At 36.2% G+C, this 20,932-nt stretch overlaps 1 protein-coding gene across 5 annotated transcripts in view; it reads right to left on the bottom strand.

The window, feature by feature from the left end:
* Positions 1-20,932, bottom strand: part of ZGRF1 (zinc finger GRF-type containing 1) — a 102,915-nt gene that overhangs the window by 56,276 nt on the left and 25,707 nt on the right. For 4 of the 5 annotated variants that reach the window (XM_056803063.1, XM_056803059.1, XM_056803062.1 and 1 more), the window contains exons 7-11: positions 18,916-18,995; positions 12,816-12,899; positions 7,700-7,885; positions 1,594-1,699; positions 1,408-1,487 (exon numbers count right to left, since the gene is read on the bottom strand). In XM_056803063.1, coding sequence (XP_056659041.1) covers positions 1,408-1,487; positions 1,594-1,699; positions 7,700-7,885; positions 12,816-12,899; positions 18,916-18,995 — 536 coding nt within the window. The remainder of the gene's footprint in view (positions 1-1,407; positions 1,488-1,593; positions 1,700-7,699; positions 7,886-12,815; positions 12,900-18,915; positions 18,996-20,932) is intronic. The other variant, XM_056803061.1, reaches the window with a different exon arrangement.

Genomic DNA, 20,932 nt, shown 5'->3' with positions numbered 1-20,932 from the left:
CAGGACAAGCCAAGATGCAAGAAACAAGCTAGAGACCTGATCTGCCTGTCAATCAAGAAGAAGGTTCCAAATGGAATGTTCCCAGGAGTTGGCAGTTGAGCCTGACTGAAGGGGAAGAAGCTGAGAACTGATCCCAGTTAGCTTCTGTCCATGGGTGAAGGACCCTTGTAGGGCTGGCTTGGCTTTGGGCTTTCTGATCAAGGGGAAACCTCTGCTCTCTCTGAGATTTGACTGACCAAGAGTTGGAGGAAAGCCAAGCTGAAGGAGAGACTTTTCTTGGTGGTTTGTGAAAAAGAAAAATTTTAAACAGTTGTCCTCCATCCATCTCTCTGTCTCTCTGTCACAGTTTGTGACAAGACTGATTTCCATAACCCTCCTAAATTCTCCTTATAGTTTAGAAAACCCTCATCCCTCTTCCCTTAGTTTCCCATCCTGTTATCACAATAAACCCCTAACCTGAGAAAGAAAACTAGTGGATTTTATAGTCCACTCAGGGGGAAGGGAGGAAGTCAAAAGGCTTCCAGAAGTGGGCGGTTAAGGGAGGGAGTGAGGGAGGAAGAGGGAGGAGGAGGTTAGGAAATAGATTGATCCATCAGCCATCAATAGAGATTATAGGCGGATCCCAGAGCATTCTCCTGTAACAGCATCTCTGTAGCAAGTGTCCCATACTAGCAGCAGCTCTCTCTAGTCATAAGCCAGAGTACATCAGTCACTGAAGCAACAGGAAATAGTGTCACACAGATTAAGAATTTCTATTTCACTGGCAAAGGGGTTAAAATTGAAGAGCTGAAAAGGATGTGCATTTTAAAAGAAATTATAACAGTGGGGTTAATCCTATAACAATGAATCAGAGTAAAAATTAGTTGAGAGGAAGTAAAGAAGGTTGAAGTAGAAACTTCAAAAAAAAGGTTGTTTTTTTCGGTAGGAAATATCCAAACTGGCAAGGTCTGTTGGAAAAATTTCATTTGTTACTAGATCAGCTTTCTAGTCTCCTAAATTGAATGTTAAGACCATCTGTGATAATACATTTCAATTTATGACAAATTCACGGAAAAGAAATATCAAGGCCATATCATGTACCTCAGTAACTTGGAATTAAGAAATTGGAAAACAAAGGAAATAAGAACTATCACATGGCCAGTAGAGTCATGCTGATTGGGCATTCTCTATTGAAAAGGATGTCCACTACATCACAGTTATAAATTAATCCAAGCCAAGTATCCAGTATAACTACTCCTTTTTATAATTTGGTGGTGGGAGTTGAGGGGAAAGGTTAGCCCCAGCTTTGCCTTTGTCTATGACAGAATTAATGAGAGCAAGAATATAATCCTAGCTGACATGGCATTATTCTGTTAACAATAATAAGTAAAAAACAATATCCCTAAATTACTTAAGTTCTGTTCATACCATGTTTGTTTTCCATGAAGACCAATTTGATAACTTTAAATTATGATCCAAAGAAGAAGATGTCACAGTATTGCCTGAATCTGTAAAAGGGAAATTCAAAATTGCTGTGAGAAAAAAAAAAGACAACTATACTTAGTAACTACCCCCAGTATTACTTGGTATTTTACAAAGTTAAATCTTACTTACAAATATTATTCTCATTTGAGTCCTTAATAAAGTCAGTTGCCACTTGAAAATCCTCTTCTCCACTGAAGCTTAGATCTTCTTCCAAAAAGTTTTCCCCATCTGAAGGCTTAAATATATAAAACCATTTACCTCATTAAGACTACCATATATAAAAACTTTTTTTTGCTATGAAAAGAATATTTTCAAATCACAAATATGCCATTGGGACCATTTCTAATCTCAGAAAACTAAGAGTATTATTCCTATAAAAGCAAAACAAAAATACGTTCTGTAAATAATCTACCATACTCATGAAAATCACTTAACTTTGCTAACAAAAGAATCATAATACAGTAGGATCTCATTTTATATAACTAATATGTTTAAAGACTCTTTACTTAAGTTGAAAATCATGCAAAACAGTGAGCCCCATTATTTAATAAGTATTTCTTACACATCGAGGCACTTTGTGACTTTTCTTAGGCTTAGAGCTATTGAATCATTACGCTTGGACTTTGAGGCCATTACTAATAACTGAATAGCATTAATGAAACAAAGAGAAGCACTGCTCTGATGTGAACATGATTTGTGGAAAGCAAGAACTTAGAACAAAAACTGATGCAGGAGCTAACGTTTGTTGCAAAATAATGTAATCATGTATTGACACATTAACACTCCTCAGAGCAAAAATGAGTGTGATTGGGTGAACTGCCATAAGACTTTGAGCTACCTGGGAAAATGGCACAGACTTACTGTGTAGATAAAGATATTTATTTTACATGTTATTTTGCCTTTATTTTTTGAACAATAATCACATATACCTAAATTTGTGTGCTGAGTTTGCATAAAATGAGATAATTGCTTAAGGTTTGTAAAGTATTTACATATCTCATTTGAAACTCACAACTCTATGAGGTAGGTATTCCAAGTATTATTAACCTCATTTTAGAGGTGAGGAAACACAGGCTCAGAGAGGTTTGATACTTTGCCCATGGTCCCACAGATAATAAACATCAGATGTGAGCTGGAACTGATGTCTCCTGACTCCGAATCTAGCCCTCTATTTACCATACTATGCTCCATCAATCCTTGGCAAGCTGGTAAGAGGGCCCAGATTTGTCATCTCCCAATTTGGAAACTCTCTCCACTGATAGAGAGTGACACTCATCTGTACTTCCTAAGGTAGTGAGCCTTAAGGCTGGGAGAACTACGCCAGACCCAACAAATCTTTAATTGCTACAATGCTTTCCTTTACATCTTTGCTAACCTATACTCTTTTAAAAATGGTTTTTCCTCTCAAGATTCTGTAGCTGAAAGTGCTATCCTTTGTCACTGAAAAGTGTAAATGAACTAATATTCCCTGATAAAGAAAACATACACACAGTTACATTAATAAGTAAGGTCTTTATCCCCTTGTTCGAATCTTTGTGGATCAGAAGTCTATTCCTCTTCTCTTAGAGAATCAAAATTAAAATTTCAAATGTAGAATCCTACAATAGGGTTGAGCTTGAACCGGCTCAGAGAAATCAAATGTTGAATTTTATTGTGAGCATTTGCACTGTGGAGGTCAACAAATGCTAGAAATCAGGGCTTGCTTTTTGGTTTGTTGATTATCTGCACTTAAGGAATCAATGGAGAAAATGTTAATAATGCAGATAAAACTTAAAAGCATGTAGAATAGACATGTTTTTTTCCTGGAGAACCTGTAATTAAACATTTACCATCACACCACTAGCTAGGGACAAAAGGGGACCTCTATGAGGTCTTCGATATCTAACATGAGAGAGTTAACCAAGAATACTTCAGGGATATACCAGGGAAGTTTCAAGTATCTCTTAAGTGTTATTTGTTCCTTGCTTTTTGTTTTTACCCTTAAAACCAGCCTAGAAGGTCTTATATTTGCCCAATAATAACTGCATAGATAAGAATTGTAAGGGAAGATTCACAGTATTTAGCATTATAGAAAAGACCTTCCATAAGCCACTTGTTAGCCAATGCTGAGTAAATGAGGCAGTCTTACACATTCATACTTTGATCCATCTCAGTCAAGATATGCTCCAAATGAATACAATATCTAAACATAAAGGGTAACATCATAAACAAATTAGAGGAGAAAGGAAGAAACCACCTTTTATGGCTAGAGGAAAAGTTAAGGACAAAACCAGACAACAGAGAAAGTCACAAAAGATTAAAAGGACAATTCTCAATACGTGAAATTAAAAACGTTTTCAACAAACAAAACCAATAAAGGTAAAATAAGGGAAATAGTTAACTGGAGGAAAAATTTTTATACAAAATTTCTCTGGTAAGAAATTCATTTCCCAAACTAGACTTGGGCAATTGGAAAAACATTAACTGTTCATGGGTAGGACAAGCCAATATAATAAAAATGACCATCCTAACCAAAGTTATTTATCTATTTAGTGCCATACCCATTGAACTTCCAAAAAATTATTTTACTGATTTAGAAAAAAACATAACAAAGTTCATTTGGAAGAACAAAGGATCAAGGATATCCAGGGAAATAATGAAAAAAAAAATACAAAGGAAGGGGGCCTTGCAGTCCCAGATCTCAAACTATATTATAAAGCAGCAGTCATCAAAACAATTTGGTACTGGCTAAGAGACAGAGAGGAGGATCAGTGGAATAGAGTTGGGGCAAGTGACCTCAGCAAGGCAGTCTATGATAAACCCAAAGATCCCAGCTTTTGGGACAAAAAATCCACAGTGTGGGAGAGATTAGGTTTGGATCAACACCTCACACCCTCCACCAAGATAAATTCAAAATGGGTGAATGACTTGAACATAAAGAAGGAAACTATAAGTAAATTAGGCAAACACAGAATAGTATATATGTCAGACCTTTGGGAAGGGAAAGATTTTAAAACCAAGCAAGACTTAGAAAGAGTCACAAAATGTAAAATCAATAATTTTGACTACATCAAATTAAAAAGTTTTTGTACAAACAAAACCAACGTAACTAAAATCAGAAGGGTAGCAACAAATTGGGAAACAATCTTCATAAAAACCTCTGACAAAGGTTTAATTACTCAAATTTACAAAGAGCTAAAACAATTGTACAAAAAATCAAACCATTCTCCAATTGATAAATGGGCAAGGGACATGAACAGGCAGTTCTCAGCCAAAGAAATAAAAACTATTAATAAGCACATGAAAAAGTGTTTTACATCTCTTATAATCAGAGAGATGCAAATCAAAACAACTCTGAGGTATCACCTCACACATAGCAGATTGGCTAACATGACAGCAAAGAAAAGTAATGAATGCTGGAGGGGATGTGGCAAAGTTGGGACATTAATGCTTTGCTGGTGGAGTTGTGAATTGATCCAACCATTCTGGAGGACAATTTGGAACTATGCCCAAAGGATGATAAAAGACTGTCTGCCCTTTGATCCAGCTGTAGCACTGCTGGGTTTGTACCCCAAAGACATAATAAGGAAAAAGACTTGTACAAGAATATTCATAGCAGCATTCTTTGTGGTGGCAAAAAAATTGGAAAATGAGGGGATGGCCTTCAATTGGGGAATGGCTGAACAAATTGTGGTATATGTTGGTGATGGAATACTATTGTGCTCCAAGGAATAATAAAGTGGAGGAGTTCCATGGAGACTGGAACAACCTCCAGGAATTGATGCAGAGCGAGAGGAGCAGAACCAGGAAAACATTGTACACAGAGACTGATACATTGTGGTACAATGGAATGTAATGGACTTCTCCATTAGTGTCAGTGCAATGTCCCTGAACAATCTGCAGGGATCTAGGAGAAAAAACACTATCCACAAGCAGAGAAAAAACTGTGGGAGAAAAAAAAACACCGAGGAAAAGCAACTGCTTGACTACAGGGGTTGAGGGGACATGAATGAGGAGAGACTCTAAATGAACACCCTAATGCAAATACCAACAACGTGGAAATGGGTTCGAATCAAGCACACATGTGATACCCAGTGGAATCGCGCTTGTCAGCTATGGGATAGGGGTGGGGTGGGTAGGAAAAGAAAATGATCTTTGTCTCCAATGAATAGTGTTCAGAAATGACCAAATAAAATAATATTAAAAAAAAAAGAAATTCGTTTCCAAGATATCTAAGGAACTGATTCAAATTTATAAGGGTAAAAGCCATTGTCCAAATGATAAAGAGTAAGATATGACCGGTAAATTTCTAAGGAAGAAATAAAAAAAATTCAAATCACATTTTGATATATAAAAGAAAAAAATGCAAGCAAATGAAGCAAGTGTAAGATTCTACCTCATACCCTTCAGACTGGAAAAATTGACAAGAAAAGAAAATGACAAATGTTGGTGTGGTTGTGGGAAAATGAGCATATGAAAGCACTATTTGGAGAACTATAAACTGATGTAATCATTTTAGAAAGCAATCCAGAACCAAAAAATTAATGAACTGTGTATATTCTTTGACCCAGCAATACTACTCATAGGTCTGTACTCCAAAGATAGAAAATAAAGAGGAAACAGATCCATATGTACAAAAATATTTAAAGCAGCTTTTTGTAGTAGCAAAGAACTAAGCTGGAAAGGATCAATTTGGGAATTATTGAAAAAATGATGGTAAATGAATGCAATAGAATGCTATAAAAGTGACTGATGGGTTAGTTCCAAAGAGATCAGGGAAGATTTGTATGAACAGATGCAGAGAGAAATGAATAGAATCAGAACAATTTATACCATAGCAACGACACTACAAAGACAATGACTTTGAAAGACTCATGAATTCTGATGAACACAATTTCAAGTAAGAGACTAGAGAAGCAATTAGATAGTATTCTCTCAACTCCTGAAAAGGAAGAGGTATACTTAAGAAGTAGAATAGATTTATTAGGACATGTATTTGGAAATATATTTTTGGATGTGGTCAATGTGGAGATTTCTTTGTTTTAACTCTGTGTATTTGTTAAAAAAGGATTTTATTTTGATTTTTCAATGGGAGAGAACATCCTCTTTTGTTTATTTTTGACCAATGTCCATTGTTTATAATTGTCTAAACGGTAAATGGAAGCATAGGTAGGAGGGAATTAAATTAAATAAAAAAAATAAGATGATCAGAAGCAGTAGACTTAAGGAAGGTTTTCATGTGTGCAAAGGTTGAGATCCAGAATTCACAATAACAAATTATTTCTCCTAAAAAATTTCAGAGAACTCACTAATTCTTATTAAATATTAATGGGAAAAATAATAATAGATTCAATTAGGGCAACATCATGTATACGGAAAGAGAATGATATTAGAAGTCAAAAAAATCAATTCTATCCATGGCAGTATACTGACATTGGGTAATGTATTTCAGTTCTTTTTTTGTTAGTCTCTCCATCCATTAAATGGGGCTAACATCTATCCTACTCACTATGAAGAATTTAATGAGGATAAATGACATAATAGAGAAAGTCTTTGAAAAGCATAACATGTAATAGAAATGTTAGGTACAGTTAAAATAATCTGTATTCAAATGGTATAGGTGAGGCACAATTGACAAACATACTCAGAAAAAAGCCACTGATAAACATATATAGATTGATACATATAGACTCTCACCCTTACCAACCAGTCTCAAAGTTTGACTGCTAACTGCCTAACTGCAAAGAAAGTGAAGGAAGCTGTAAAAAGTGTAGAGAATATATAAAATAGATGATTCACTTGGGGCCAAATCAAGAATTGTGTTTCAACTTAGGGTTCAATTCAAGAGACTAAATTCTGGGGTTATTTACATTTCTGGATCAGACTTTTTCTATTGAAACATTACCATGCATAGAGACTTCTAAAGTGAGAGGCATTATTCTGTGTATCTTTATGAATTTGAATGACTACTTAAAATGATAAGCATTTTCTTTAGTAGACCAATTTGGCTTTTTCATTAATTACTATCCTTTTATGCAAAAAGTAATAGTTCTTTGAATACTTTTTTCTAAAAAATAAACAATCTTTAAAAAGTGTTTTTCAATCCTAACTATTTTTATCGGAAGTTTTTTATCAATATATTATGATTCAGCTCTACAACTATTTTTGCTAGCATTACTCTCTACACAGAATGGATTTTGGTGTTTATATAAGAAAAAATGATGTTTTGAAATGCAAACAGAGGAAATTTCTTTACCTGTAAGAAATCAGTCATCATACAACTGCTAGGCAACTTTGGTGTCAAAAAGCAAGCCCCTGCTGGGAAGCTCTCGTACTCCACACTATCTGGATAGTGATTCCACTCTAGCTGGGAGCAGGGTTCTCTGACCATTACCTCACTAGAAGCTGATCCTGACACTCGGTGCCCTTGAAACTCAACTGGCTAGGAACATTAAAAATGAAAATATTTAAAATACATAGGGAAGAATAACTCATTCATAATACCTATTTTAAAAATACATAGCATGTTTTCTATAAAATGTCATCTAAGGTAAATAACTACCAAGTTATTGATTCTCTTCTATTATTTGAGTAGCAAATGCCAAATTACCCAAATGCTAAAACCAAGGAAATATTTGCTCTTCTATCCTAAAGTAGAATAATTAAAAAGAAATGTATTGTTAAATATCAATAAATATATTATTAAATTAAAAAAATTTTAAATAAAATTAAATTTTAAAAGCATTGCTGTTTTAGTTTCCTTTATAATATATAGAGTAAATAGCCAAATTCCTAAAGGATTCAAGGAATAACTAAACAGTGAACAAGAGGGCCAACTAATCCTATGTGTTTCTTTTTGCAAAGAGCTCTGAATACTTACAGGCAAAGATGGATGTTGTAGTGAGGGTATGGGGGTGGTATGAAACCCACTACCACTTTTTTATTATAATAATATTAGCCTTTAAAAGACTGTCTGCCCTTTTATCCAGCCATAGCACTGCTGGGTTTGTACTCCAAAGAGATAATAAGGAAAAAGACTTGTACAAGAATATTCATAGCTGCGCTCTTTGTGGTGGCAAAAAATTGGAAAATGAGGGGATGGCCTTCAATTGGGGAATGGCTGAACAAATTGTGGTATATGTTGGTGATGGAATACTATTGTGCTCCAAGGAATAATAAAGTGGAGGAAATCCATGGAGACTGGAACAACCTCCAGGAATTGATGCAGAGTGAGAGGAGCAGAACCAGGAGAACATTGTACACAGAGACTCATACTCTGGTACAATTGAACGTAATGGAATTCTCCATTTGTGTCAATGCAATGTCCCTGAACAATCTGCAGGGATCTAGGAGAAAAAACACTATCTACAAGCAGAGGACAAGCTGTGGGAGTAAAAACACCGAGGAAAAGCAACTGCTTGACTACAGGGGTTGAGGGGACATGAATGAGGAGAGACTCTAAATGAACACCCTAATGCAAATACCAACAACGTGGAAATGGGTTCGAATCAAGAACACATGTGATACCCAGTGGAATCGTGTGTCGGCTATGGGGGGGGGGGGGGAGAAAATGATCTTTGTCTCCAATGAATAATGTTTTGAAATGACCAAACAAAATATTGTTTTAAAAAATAATAATAATATTAGCCTTTATAATTATTTCCATAACACAATCATTAGTTTTTGAGTTGATAGTGTGAAAGGAAATTTTTTTATCTTAACTTAATGAGGTAGGAGGTTATAAAAGGGGTCCAGTGTAAGTTGGTTTGGCTGTCACTTGCTGACAGTTAGTGCTGGCAGTTGCAGGGAAGATGGCTGCTGGGCAAGAGTTGGTCATTGAGGGTTGGTTGCTGATGGTGTGGGTTGGTGATTAGTTACTGGTTGACATTTAGTTGCTGGAATATAAAGGTGAGCCTGAGCTTACTGAGAGGGCTTTTGGCTTTAGCCTTTAGAGAGCTTTTTGCCTTTTGGGTTTTAGGCTTTTTGTTTGGGCTGTTAGCAACTGACAGCCCAACCAAATCACGCTTGGCCTCTTTTATAACCTTCTCCTACCTGACTTCCTGTATGGTTTCTCCTTCCTGCCTCTATAGCTTCTACTTCCTGCCACTGTGGGCTGATTAATCCCTACACATCTCTATAATAAGAGGACCTGGAGGTCCTCTGTTAAATTAGAAAAGGAATTAAGAATTCCCTTTTACAATCTACATAGGAAAAGAATCTGCTATGTTCCTCCTAAGGATGTGCTCCAATTGTCGAATGGGCTGCAGGGGTAGAATTATATTCAAAATCCAGAAATCTACTTAACTTCTGTCCCTTTCACAAGTGAATGTATAGAATTGACTTATAGGTCATTGCCTATGGCTAGAGTTTTATAACGCTTCCAAGCCATCCAATTTGCATTCCAGAGAATATACCAAAAACTGCTCAACTCCAGTGGAGTTAAAAAGAATTCTGATCAATTCAGTAATCAATTGTGACTTCACAGGAATGACAGTGAAGCACACCAGTTGGCAGAGATGCTGTAATATAGTTGTGGAATGATGTACATATTTTCAGACATTTGACATTTTCATATTGATTTGTTTTGCTTAACTCTATATGCTTGTTTTTTTTTTAAAAACCCTTACCATCTGTTTTAGAATCCATACTGTGTATGGGTTCCAAGGTAGAAGAGTGGTAAGGGCTAAGTGGTTAAGTGACTTGCCCAGGGTCATACTAGGATGTGTCTGAGGCCAGATTTAAACACAGGACCTCTCATTTCTAGGCCTGGTTATCAATCCACTGAGCCACCCAGCTGCCCCCTATAGGCTTGTTTTTTTTTTTTTTTTAATATATTTTATTTGATCATTTCCAAGCATTATTCGTTAAAGACATAGATAATTTTCTTTTCCTCCTCCCCCCATCCCCCCCATAGCCGACGCGTAAGTCCACTGGGCATTAGATGTTTTTATAGGCTTGTTTTAAAGGAGAGTTCTGTTTGAAGGGAGAAGACCACTGCGAAGTGACTGGGATGTTTATTTTTTCAATTATAACTAATTTTTTCAGATATGAAGTAACTCCAGTACTTGGCACATAAAAGGCACTTAAAAAATGTTTATTGGGTTGTATTGGATCCTTGTAACAAAAAAGCATAGTTAAGCAGAAAAATTCCCATATTGGCCATGTCCTAAAATGTGCCTCTGCATTTTATTCTATCACCTATGACAGTGATTTTTTAAAAAGCATCAATAAATTTTTAAAAATTGAAAGAAATCATCTGAGTAGTCAGATTATGATAAGGTTAGAGTAAAGATCAAAATCAATACAAAATTAATGAAAGACTAAAGATAGGAACAAAACAGCGTGTATCATTATATTCCTTCCACTATAACCTGCTTAAACAAGCTCTAAAAAAAATAGGAAAGGGATAAAAGGTATTGATCACTTCTCAGAAAAGTTTAACAGATGAAAAAGTCAAGCCAGAGAAATCAAAAGAATAAAGAAACTGTCCCATGTAGAAAACAACTAAACTTCCTATTAAGATTAAAAAAACAAGCAGCCGAAGGCAATTCAAGTGTAAAGTTTGAGTCATGTGTTAAATAGTAGGGAGAAATATATGGAAGATTGCAAAGAGTATGTGGAAAGGAAAACTGAAGCAAGTTTTGGTCTTTCTGCTTCTCAGGTGGAACAAACAGCAGTTGGAATGTTAGAGAGAAGATATTGACAAGAAGGAGGGGAACTGGGAGAGTGACAGTTGGGCTCATGGGTTTCTTTTTCCTGGCCCTCAGACTGGAAGGAGCCCTCTCTCCCTGTCTCTGGATAGAAGTGCCTCTATTCCTGGATCTTTCCCAACTGTGTGCTCTCCCTGGATTCTTGTTATCATGTCATCGACAAAAGGGACTTAAGGGAAGCAGTTTGAACTGTAAGACCAGTCTTTAGGGGCATCAACCTGAAGAGACAGGCCCAACCAGCTCTGAAAGTCAGAACTTTTCTTCCTCTCGCTGTCTACTGCTAAGACGTTTGAAATTAAGAAAGCTAGCACAGATTAACATAGACAGGGATAAAAGAAACCCTCCACCAGCCTGTGAGGCCTGGCCTCAGCTCAAAAGCTGAGAGATTCAAACCCAATCTAGGGAAATCCCAATTCCCTCTTCCCTGATACCTCCCCAAATCCAAACTTATTATTAAAATTCATCTTTATTTAAATAACCCACAGTCAGATAAGAGGACTATCATTTCAGGGGAGCACAGAGGGATCAGAACCTAAAGATAGCCATTCAACTATAAAGGTCCTTGTTGAACCCCTGCGGAGTGACCTTGGTTGGGGGGAAGGGGAAGCTTGTCCCTCAAGGGGGTCCATGCTTACTTGCCCTGGGGTATCTTCAACATCAATCAATAGAGAAGACATCCCCTCAGGCTATCTTAGTTGGCCCATTTCTTGGGAACCCCATTTTTCAAAGATAGCCTCTCAGCAGGGGGTATCTTTCTCCTTTTACCTCACCAGAATCCATATTCCCTCTATCCCCTCAACTCCTCCATTCCCTGTTAAGAAACTTTCCTTATCCCCTGTCCCTCTTTAATCCTAAACAATCCCTTTAATTATTACAAATATCACCTTCTAGGAAAAAAAAAACAAGAAGAAAATAGACCTAGAGAATCAGCTAACTCCAGTCATATTGAAAGCATCTTCTAAAGATGAAATTGAAAGGAAGATGAATGTGAAATGGATCAGACCTGCCAATGTTACAATGGTCATCAATTCTCATCAGTGATAGCAGGAAAATCACCAAACTTGGACTCCTCTCAATATCCAATGTGTTGTGCAGAAAAGTAGTGTTGGAATTTAAGAAGAGGAAGTTAGGAAAAGCAATGGGAACTTATAGATATATCAAGAAGAAAATACTCAGAAATCAATTCTTAAAAATATTTCAAATGATTAAAAAAAAAGAGAAAATCTTTGTCAAATATATTATGCTATTATGAAAGGTACTTGATGTTTTCAAAACTAAACTTTTGATTTCATCGGTGTAGCAAGCTCTAGGAAGGAGTTTCCTATGTAAGGCAGATCACAGATTGTTTTGTAACCTACAGAGTCTCTGGCACCCAGAGGAGACAGGTAACCTGGCCAAGGTCACACAGCCAGTATAAGTTGAAGGCAGGTTTTACTGACTCAGAGGCCAGCTATCCACTACATTTTTGCTGTCTTTCATTCCTTTGATAGAGTTGCTAGCTAGGTGGAATATGGATGAATTTACTACAAAATAAGATTCCGACATAAAAACAAAATGGTCATAAAATATTCTTATCACTCTTTAAATGATATGTCATTTTGATAATAGCATTCTGATGAGGAAATCGACAAGGCAATTTGAAAAGTTCTTTCTAAAAGGTACCTTAGGTTTACGGGCCTTCCTCTCTTCTTCCTTAGGTATGAGAGCTACAAAAGAATTCCTTTCTTTATTTTCCAAGGAAGAGGCCTGAAAGAAAATACCAATAAGCATGTTAGTTAGAATCTGGAGTATATGTCAGTCTTCAATCAATTCATGACACTTGATGTTTTATTTATCGTGATTGGGAGTAGGGGTTGGGAGGGTCTAGACCAATGATTTCATTAAAATACAGTGTCTGTAGTGAGGAAACTGCCTTGGTCAATGCAGATCACCAACTCTTCTACAAACTTAGGAATCTTGGAGTTGCCTAGAACATGATTCACCCAGTATCATAGTCAGAATTGGTCAGAGGCAAAAGTGGAATTTAGGTCTTTCTGACTCCAAAGCTGCGTCTCTCCTAACATATTTGTACAGCACTTCATAATCATTACAGAAGGTCTAGAAAAGGGCAACTGGCATAGTGAAGGGCCTTGAGAAAATGCTATATGAGGTTCAGTCGAATGAAGTATGGATGTTTATTTTGGAAAAAAGGAGGTTAAAGGGAAACATGATAGTTGTGTTGGAATATTTTGAAGGTAGGGCCATCTCCCTTGGACAAGAGTGATTAGACTTGTTTGGTTCCAGAGGACAGAACCAGGGACAATCACTGGATATGGCAAAGAGGCAAAAATAAGCCTAACAATAAGAACAGTCCAAAAGTAGAACAGATTGCATCAAGAGGTGGCGATTTCCTCTTTACTGGAGGATTTGGGGCAGAGGCTGGGGGATCACTGGTTGGATATGTTATAGTAGGGCTTCCTTTCAGGTATATGTTGGACTAACTGGCCATAAAGGTTCTTTCCAACCCTCAAATTTTGTGATTCTGTTTATGTAGCACTTTTGCCACAACAACCCTGGGAAGTAGGTGACATAAATATTATTCCAACTATTTAGATTTGTAAATTAAAGTCCTAACTTGATGCTAATTGTGGAAGAGAAGTGAACTTAATTTTTTTTGTAAACCCTTACCTTCTGTCTTGGAACCAATACTTTGTATTGGTTCCAAGGCAGAAGAGTGGTAAGGGCTAGGCAATGGGGGTTAAGTGACTTGCCCGGGGTCACAGAGCTGGGTCATGTCTGAGGTCAAATTTGAAACCAGGACCTCCCGTCTCTGGGCCTGGCTCTCAATCCACTGAGCCCCCTGAACTTAATTTTTTGAAGGCTATGTCAGTGCAGTACAAGGCAAGTTTTGTCTTTAACAAGTCTGGAGGATTTCAAATATAAGCCTGGAAGAAGACTGTGTGTCTGTCAAATGGTAGTTTTATAAACTGACCAATTGCAGGTTACTAGGTGACTAATTTTTGAGTCATGGAAATTTTTGAAATCTAGAGGGGAATTATAGATCTTTCTTACAAAGTGCCAAAGTAAGCTGAAGGAAAATTAAGTGACTTGCCCAAAGCCATACAGATTAAAAAGTGATGAGGCCAGGCCTCTTGATTCCAAAACTAGTATTCTTTCATCATCTTCTTTTAAATCCAGGAGTCAGTCCAGAAATTTAGACAATAGTTGACATTTTCAACTTTCAAAGAATGAAAAACAAAACTGGAGAACGACTTGTTTCTCTGGAACATGGATTTAAAAGCTCAGGTGGAAACCCAAGTTAGGATAACATTTGCTCTAACATAAGGGTCTTGAGGAATCTTCTTTTGTCTTTTAAAATTTTTTTCCATGGTTATATGATTCTTGTTGTCTCTCTCCCCTCTTCACTTCCTCTCCCAAAGCTAACAAGCAATTCCACTGGATTATACACATAGTATCACTCAAAATCTGTTTCCATATTATTAATTTTTGTAACAATCTTTTAAAACCAAAACCCCAAATCATATAATCAAATATGCAAGTGATAAATTATGTTTTCTTCTGGATTTTTACTCCCACAGTTCTTTCTCTAAATGTGGATAGCATTCTTTCTCATAAGTATCTCACAATTGTCCTGGATCATTGCATTGCTTTTAGTAGCAATGTCTATTGCATTTGATCATCCCATAATATATGGGTCTCTGTGTACAGTGTTCTCCTGGTTCTGCTCATTTCATTCCATATCAGTTCATGGAGGTCTTTCCAGTTCTTATAGAAATCAAGCAGTTCATAATTCCTTATACCACAATAGTATTCCATTGCCATCATATACCACAATTTGTTCAGTTGTCCCCAAATTGAGGGACATCCCCCCAGTTTCCAATATCTAACGTACTAAATGTATCTAAAAATATCTAATGTTCAGAACTACCAATAACAGAAAAAAGAGATTTTTTTTTCTGTTTTGAAAATGAAGAATGTTTCCTATCTTAGTGGAGTTTAAGCATGTTCTCCATGCATGCGGCATCCTAGCTGGATATCTTTTGTCATGAGTGTGACACATTTGGTGGTTTGACACCACAAAAAGCACAGTTACAAATATTTTTGTACAAACAGGACCTTTCCCATTTTCTTCTCTTTGGGATACAAACCTAGTAGTGGTATTGCTAGATCAGAGGACATGCATTCTTTTAAAGCCCTTTGGGCATAATTCCAAATTGCCTTCCAGAATGGTTGGATCACTTCACAGCTCCACCAGCAATGCATTAGTGTCCCAATTTTGCCACATTCCCTCCAGCATTTGTTATTTTTCTTTACTGTTCTATTGGCCAGACTGCTGCTAGGTATGAGGTGGTACCTCAGAATTGTTTTCTTTTTTTTGCATTTCTCTAACCAAGAGGGATTTAGAACACTTTTTCATATGATTATTGATAGTTTTGATTTCTTCATCTGGAAATTGTCTATTCATGTCCCTTGACCATTTGTCAATTGGGGAATGATCTGATTTTTCTTCTTATTTTGGGTGCAGCTAGGTGGCACAGTGGATAAAGCACTACCCTTGGAATCAGAAAGATTCATTTTCTTGTGATCAAATACTAACTCAGACATTAATTAGCCATGTGATCCTGGGCAAGTCACTTAACCCTCTTTACCCCAGTTTTCTCATCTGTAAAATGATCTAGGGAAGGAAATGGCAAACCACTCTGGTATCTTTGCCAAGAAAACCCCAAATGGGGTGATGAAGAGTCAGAGACGACTAAATAACTTAACAATACTTCCTGAGCCATAATGGTGACTCTCATTTCTACCCGTATGGTCCCCCTAATACTTCTTCTCCTCTACTATAGCAAGGGAATCCAACTCTGAACTGGCGCAATTAATAGAAGATGAAAAGCCCAACTGCAGACTGATCCCTACATTTTATTATGAAAAATATTATCAAGACCAAGAGCAACTTTAGCTTTACTAACATGGTAAATTGTAACATGACATTTAAACTGGTGAAAAGATAAATAAATTAGAAATAGTATGGAATGTTTAAAAAAAGAAATTAGAAACTGTATTTAAAGTCTATGCTATTCCTGAATTGGGATGTATAATTTTTGGCTAAATTGTAATGTGAAGGATTACCCACCTGCAATGATTCAAATCCTATAATTCCCCTCTAGATTTCAAAAATTTCCATGACTCAATAATTAGTCACCTAGTAACCTGCAATTCTAAACTAAACATTAGGTATGGCTAAAACTGCATCTTGGTTTTCCTGGAGCATCTTAACAGAGACACATAATATTTTTTAAAATAGCAGTAATTTGACTTCTATACTAATAAAAAAGTATGAAAATCATCAAAGGTAGTCAATTCACATTAAAGAATCATTTTAAAATATACACTTCTTTAAAAGTTTAAAGACATGAGTAAAAAACAGGTATAATAAATTTCTTGAAGAGTTTTCATTTAGGAATATAGATGGGACAAGGGATATATTTAGAAATGTAGGTGATACAAATAGAAATTATCAATTCATTTTTAAAAAAATAAAGACAATAGTGAAATAAAACAGTATTTTTCAAGAAAATCAATTAGAAACTCCAATAATACAAAGAACATCAATGGAAACTGAACTGAAAACTTTTTTTATTCATTTGGTTCAGTCATGTCTGACTCTTCATGACCTCATTTAAGTATATATAATAATGAAAGCAGTAGTGTGGTAAAAAAGCAATGTACTCCCCTCCCCACCCCCCATCCCAAATCTACCACTAAACAAACTGGGCAAGTTGCATGTGTGACTTTTTCTTGATAAGATTAATTCAACAAATATTTGAGTGCCTTTTCTATTCAAAGCACTTTGCTGAAGGCAACAAGGAATACTATCTATTTGCTATATATTAAGTGCTAGAAATACTGTAACCTCCTGCAGTTAAACATTAATATTTTTGTGGGTGGACACCTGAGGAGATTGGAAACTAAGGGAAAATGGAGAGAGAGAGAGAGATAGAGAGAGAGAGACAAAGACAGAGACAGAGAGACAGAGACAGAGAGAGAGACAGAGACAGAGACAGAGAAGAGAGACGGAGACAGAGACAGAGAAAGAGAGAGAGAGAGAGGAATAAAGACTCAGAGACATCTACACGTGTCCCCAAACTTTTATTGGAGAATTTAGGAATGTGGAGTGGGAGGTAGCTATTGAACATGTGACATAGCATAGGTTTTAACATTGGCTCAATTGATAATCAAAGAGGAGGAGGTTAATCAAACATGTGACTTAGAAAGGAATGTGATCTAACAAAGTGGGAACTAGGACCCTGTGGCAAATAATGTCCTGCTCAGGAATTCTTTTGTCCTTTGGATGGAAGATTTAGAAATATAATAATCAAAACGTAACATGACCATGAGTCTGGTACATGAACACATAAGATACAATATCAATACAGCAGCAATACGCTCAAGATGCTAATATACCTGGAATGCTACAAATACACAGACGACTCTAACAGGCACTGCAATCATACATGAATTTGGCTTTAAAGAAAGAACATGACTTCAACAAGTGGAGTTGAAGATGGGGGCAGGGAATGCATGCTAGGCCTGGAGGAGGGCATGAGTAAAGACAGCGATAGGAAAAAGGAGGACAATAACAGAGAGGGATAGCAGTCCAATTTGGCTAGAAATGACAGCGTGGTAAGTGCAGTAAGCACAGTACAGATTTGTTGATGACCCATTGAAGGAAAATATCATAGGGTTAAGTCTGAACTGGTTGATTGGAGATACAACAGAGTCCTTGAATACCAGGGCCAGAAGTTCACATTTTATCTGACAAGCAATAGAGCTGAGATGTGAACTGGGCGACAGAAGGGGAGATGACAGGATTTGGCAACTGATGCAGTGAGGGAGAGGGAAGCACTTAACATGACCCCAAGTCATGACCCAAACCAGTCTGTAGGACTGAGACTGTCATGCCAGTAACAGAACACAAGTGTAGAGAGGTAGATGATCCCTAGGAGGCAGTGTGGTACATTGGAAAGAACAATGATTGGGCATCAGGAGGCCTGAGTTCAAGTCACGGATGTCTCATTCCCTATCTGTGTGACCTTAGGCAGGTACCTTGACTTCATTTCTCTAACTGTAAAATGGATGTCGGGTGATTGCGGGTGGGGGCGGGTGTCCTTCCCATCTCTAATTTGATTTTATTACACATCTACTAACTACCAGGATAAACTTTCCCTTAGATAACTTAAGCCTGTTTCCCCGACTTCAAGATGAGGGAGTTGGACAATATGATTTTTAAATTTCCCTCCCAGCTCTAATTACAGTAAAGAGTGAAGCTTCAGACATGCTGAATGGAGTGCTGGCAGAGGCATCCTTATTAAAGTGTTGGCATATCTTGGCTCATACAGAGTTGGACACAAATGAAAAGATTCAACAACAATATTCTGGCTCTTTCTGTCTTAGTCTGGAGAGAAAATGGGCACCTGAGTAAGATAATTAATTCATCTTGAGTTTTTTTCATCTGGCAAATAAGAATTGCACTATGTGATCTCTAATACCACATCCCACGCTATGAAAATCCTATGACAAGTTAGAATGTTGACTTCATTTCCACCAGTATCTTCTCCCCCTCTTCACTCCCAAGGCCTAGCAAAGTGCCTTGCACATTACCAAAATGGTTTATACAACTGTACTATGTTCAAATTAAACTGGCAATAAACAATCAAAATCTAGACTCATAAAAGACAAGAGGATGCTGATAAAAATTAATTACCTGCTGAATAGAATCTTGATATAGATTAGGGGGTTCTGGCGAATCTGATGAAGAGCACACTTCTAAAAATGATTTCTTGCCTACAATGGACAAAAGAATTCCATTTATATATCTGCACTGTTAAAATGAAAATAAAATCCTATTTCCTAGGCTGAACATTCTGGTTAAAATATTTGAAAATTATTTTATGATTAAAGATAATATGATTACATTTTAAGTTTTAATCGGAAGGGTTTTTACAACTCATTGAAGATAATATAAACACTAGAATGGGGTTTATAACCTTGTGCAGACAAGTTTAATATCTGGGAGAGTTGCTATCTTGTATCATCTCCTTCTCTAATCAATATTGCTCCATTGCTAAGAATCACTCATAACCTATGAACTTTTTTTTTGAGTTGTCAAATTTATTAATATCAATATTAGCACCACCAATGAATTATTTTTACAAATTGCAATGAGCTGGAAAATCACAAAAGGTGTCTCTGGTATTTATATACATGTATATTTGTATATGTAGAATAATATCAAGGGAAATAATGAAAAGGATAGAGATGAAGGGAGAATGGAACTTCTAGAACTTAGACTACATTTAAAGGAGCAAGCTATCTGGTACTGGTTACAAGATAAAGAAGCAGAACAGATTGGACAAGAAACTAGAAACAATGAAATTCAACAACCTTGTGTTCAATAAACCTGAAAACACAAATCACTTAGGAAAGCACTTCTTATTTGATAAAAACTGCTAGAAAAACATTAGGCTTGAACCAACTTCTTATACCATATTCCAAAATAAATTCAAAATGAATATGTATCCTGAAGATTAAATATAGTGTAAGACAATTTAAAAATATGAGCAGATTACATACCTTACACAGCTATAGGTAGATGTATTCTTAATCAAACAAGGAATAGAGGCAAAATTACAAAAAAAAATGGTTAACTTTGATTAAACAAAACTGAAAGGCATTGCCACAAACAAAATCAATGAACCCAGGATATGAAGAAAAACAGTAAGATTGGGATGGGGGATAAGCTTGTATCATACTTCTCTGTTAAGAGTTTGATATCCAACATATAGAAACAACTAAGAGATCTATATGTGTGAGACCAAAAGCCATTCTCCAATAGATTAAAATATAGAGTTCTCAAAAGAATTACTATTAACAACTACATTAATGAATACTCCAAATCATTAAATTATAAGAAATACACAAAATAACCCTGAGGTTTCACCTTACACCCAGAAAACTGGCAAAGATGATAAAAGATGGGAATATTCAAATGTTGAAAGGGTTATGGGAAAATAGGCAAACTAAGATGTTGTTGGAGTTGTGAATCAATACATCCATTTTAGAAAGCAATAGGGAATTAAGTAAATAAAATGACTAAAATAGCCATACCTTTTGACCCAGAAATGCTACTACTAGGTTTATACAAGGAGATCAATTGGGGAATGGTTTTTGTTTTGTTAAGAAAGTTTCCATGTATACCAAAATATTTAGGGCATCACTCTTTGGGGTAGCAAGGAAGTGGAAATAAAATAGACACCCATTAGCTGGGGAAGGGTTAAACAAATTGTGGCACATAAACATAGTGGGATATTACTGTGCTGTAAGAAATTGTGTGTGACAAATAGAGAGAAGCATGGAAAAATCTATATGAACTGATGCAGAGTGATGTAAGCAGAACCAAGAAAAGTATATACATAGTAAACACAACAATGTAAATGGAAAAAACTATGCATTCAAAAATCAAAAGTGAGTATAACTAAATTACAAAGATCACATAGGGCTCAAATGAAGAGATATATATACCCCTTCATAGCATAAGGAACCTACCTCTTCATAGCGTAAGAGGTTCACATATATTAAACAATACACAATTTGGGGAGACTTTTTCAGTGTACTGAACAGTTGCACAGACTTATTAAAATAAATCTGTCAATGAATTTAATTTCTAGTTTTGATGTATGAGTAAGAAAAATAAGTGTTAAAAATTTGAACATCCAAATTAT

The sequence above is a fragment of the Monodelphis domestica genome, chromosome 6 (genome assembly GCF_027887165.1).
Source record: "Monodelphis domestica isolate mMonDom1 chromosome 6, mMonDom1.pri, whole genome shotgun sequence".
Taxonomy (NCBI): domain Eukaryota; kingdom Metazoa; phylum Chordata; class Mammalia; order Didelphimorphia; family Didelphidae; genus Monodelphis; species Monodelphis domestica.
This window is presented reverse-complemented; position numbering and strand designations above follow the sequence as displayed.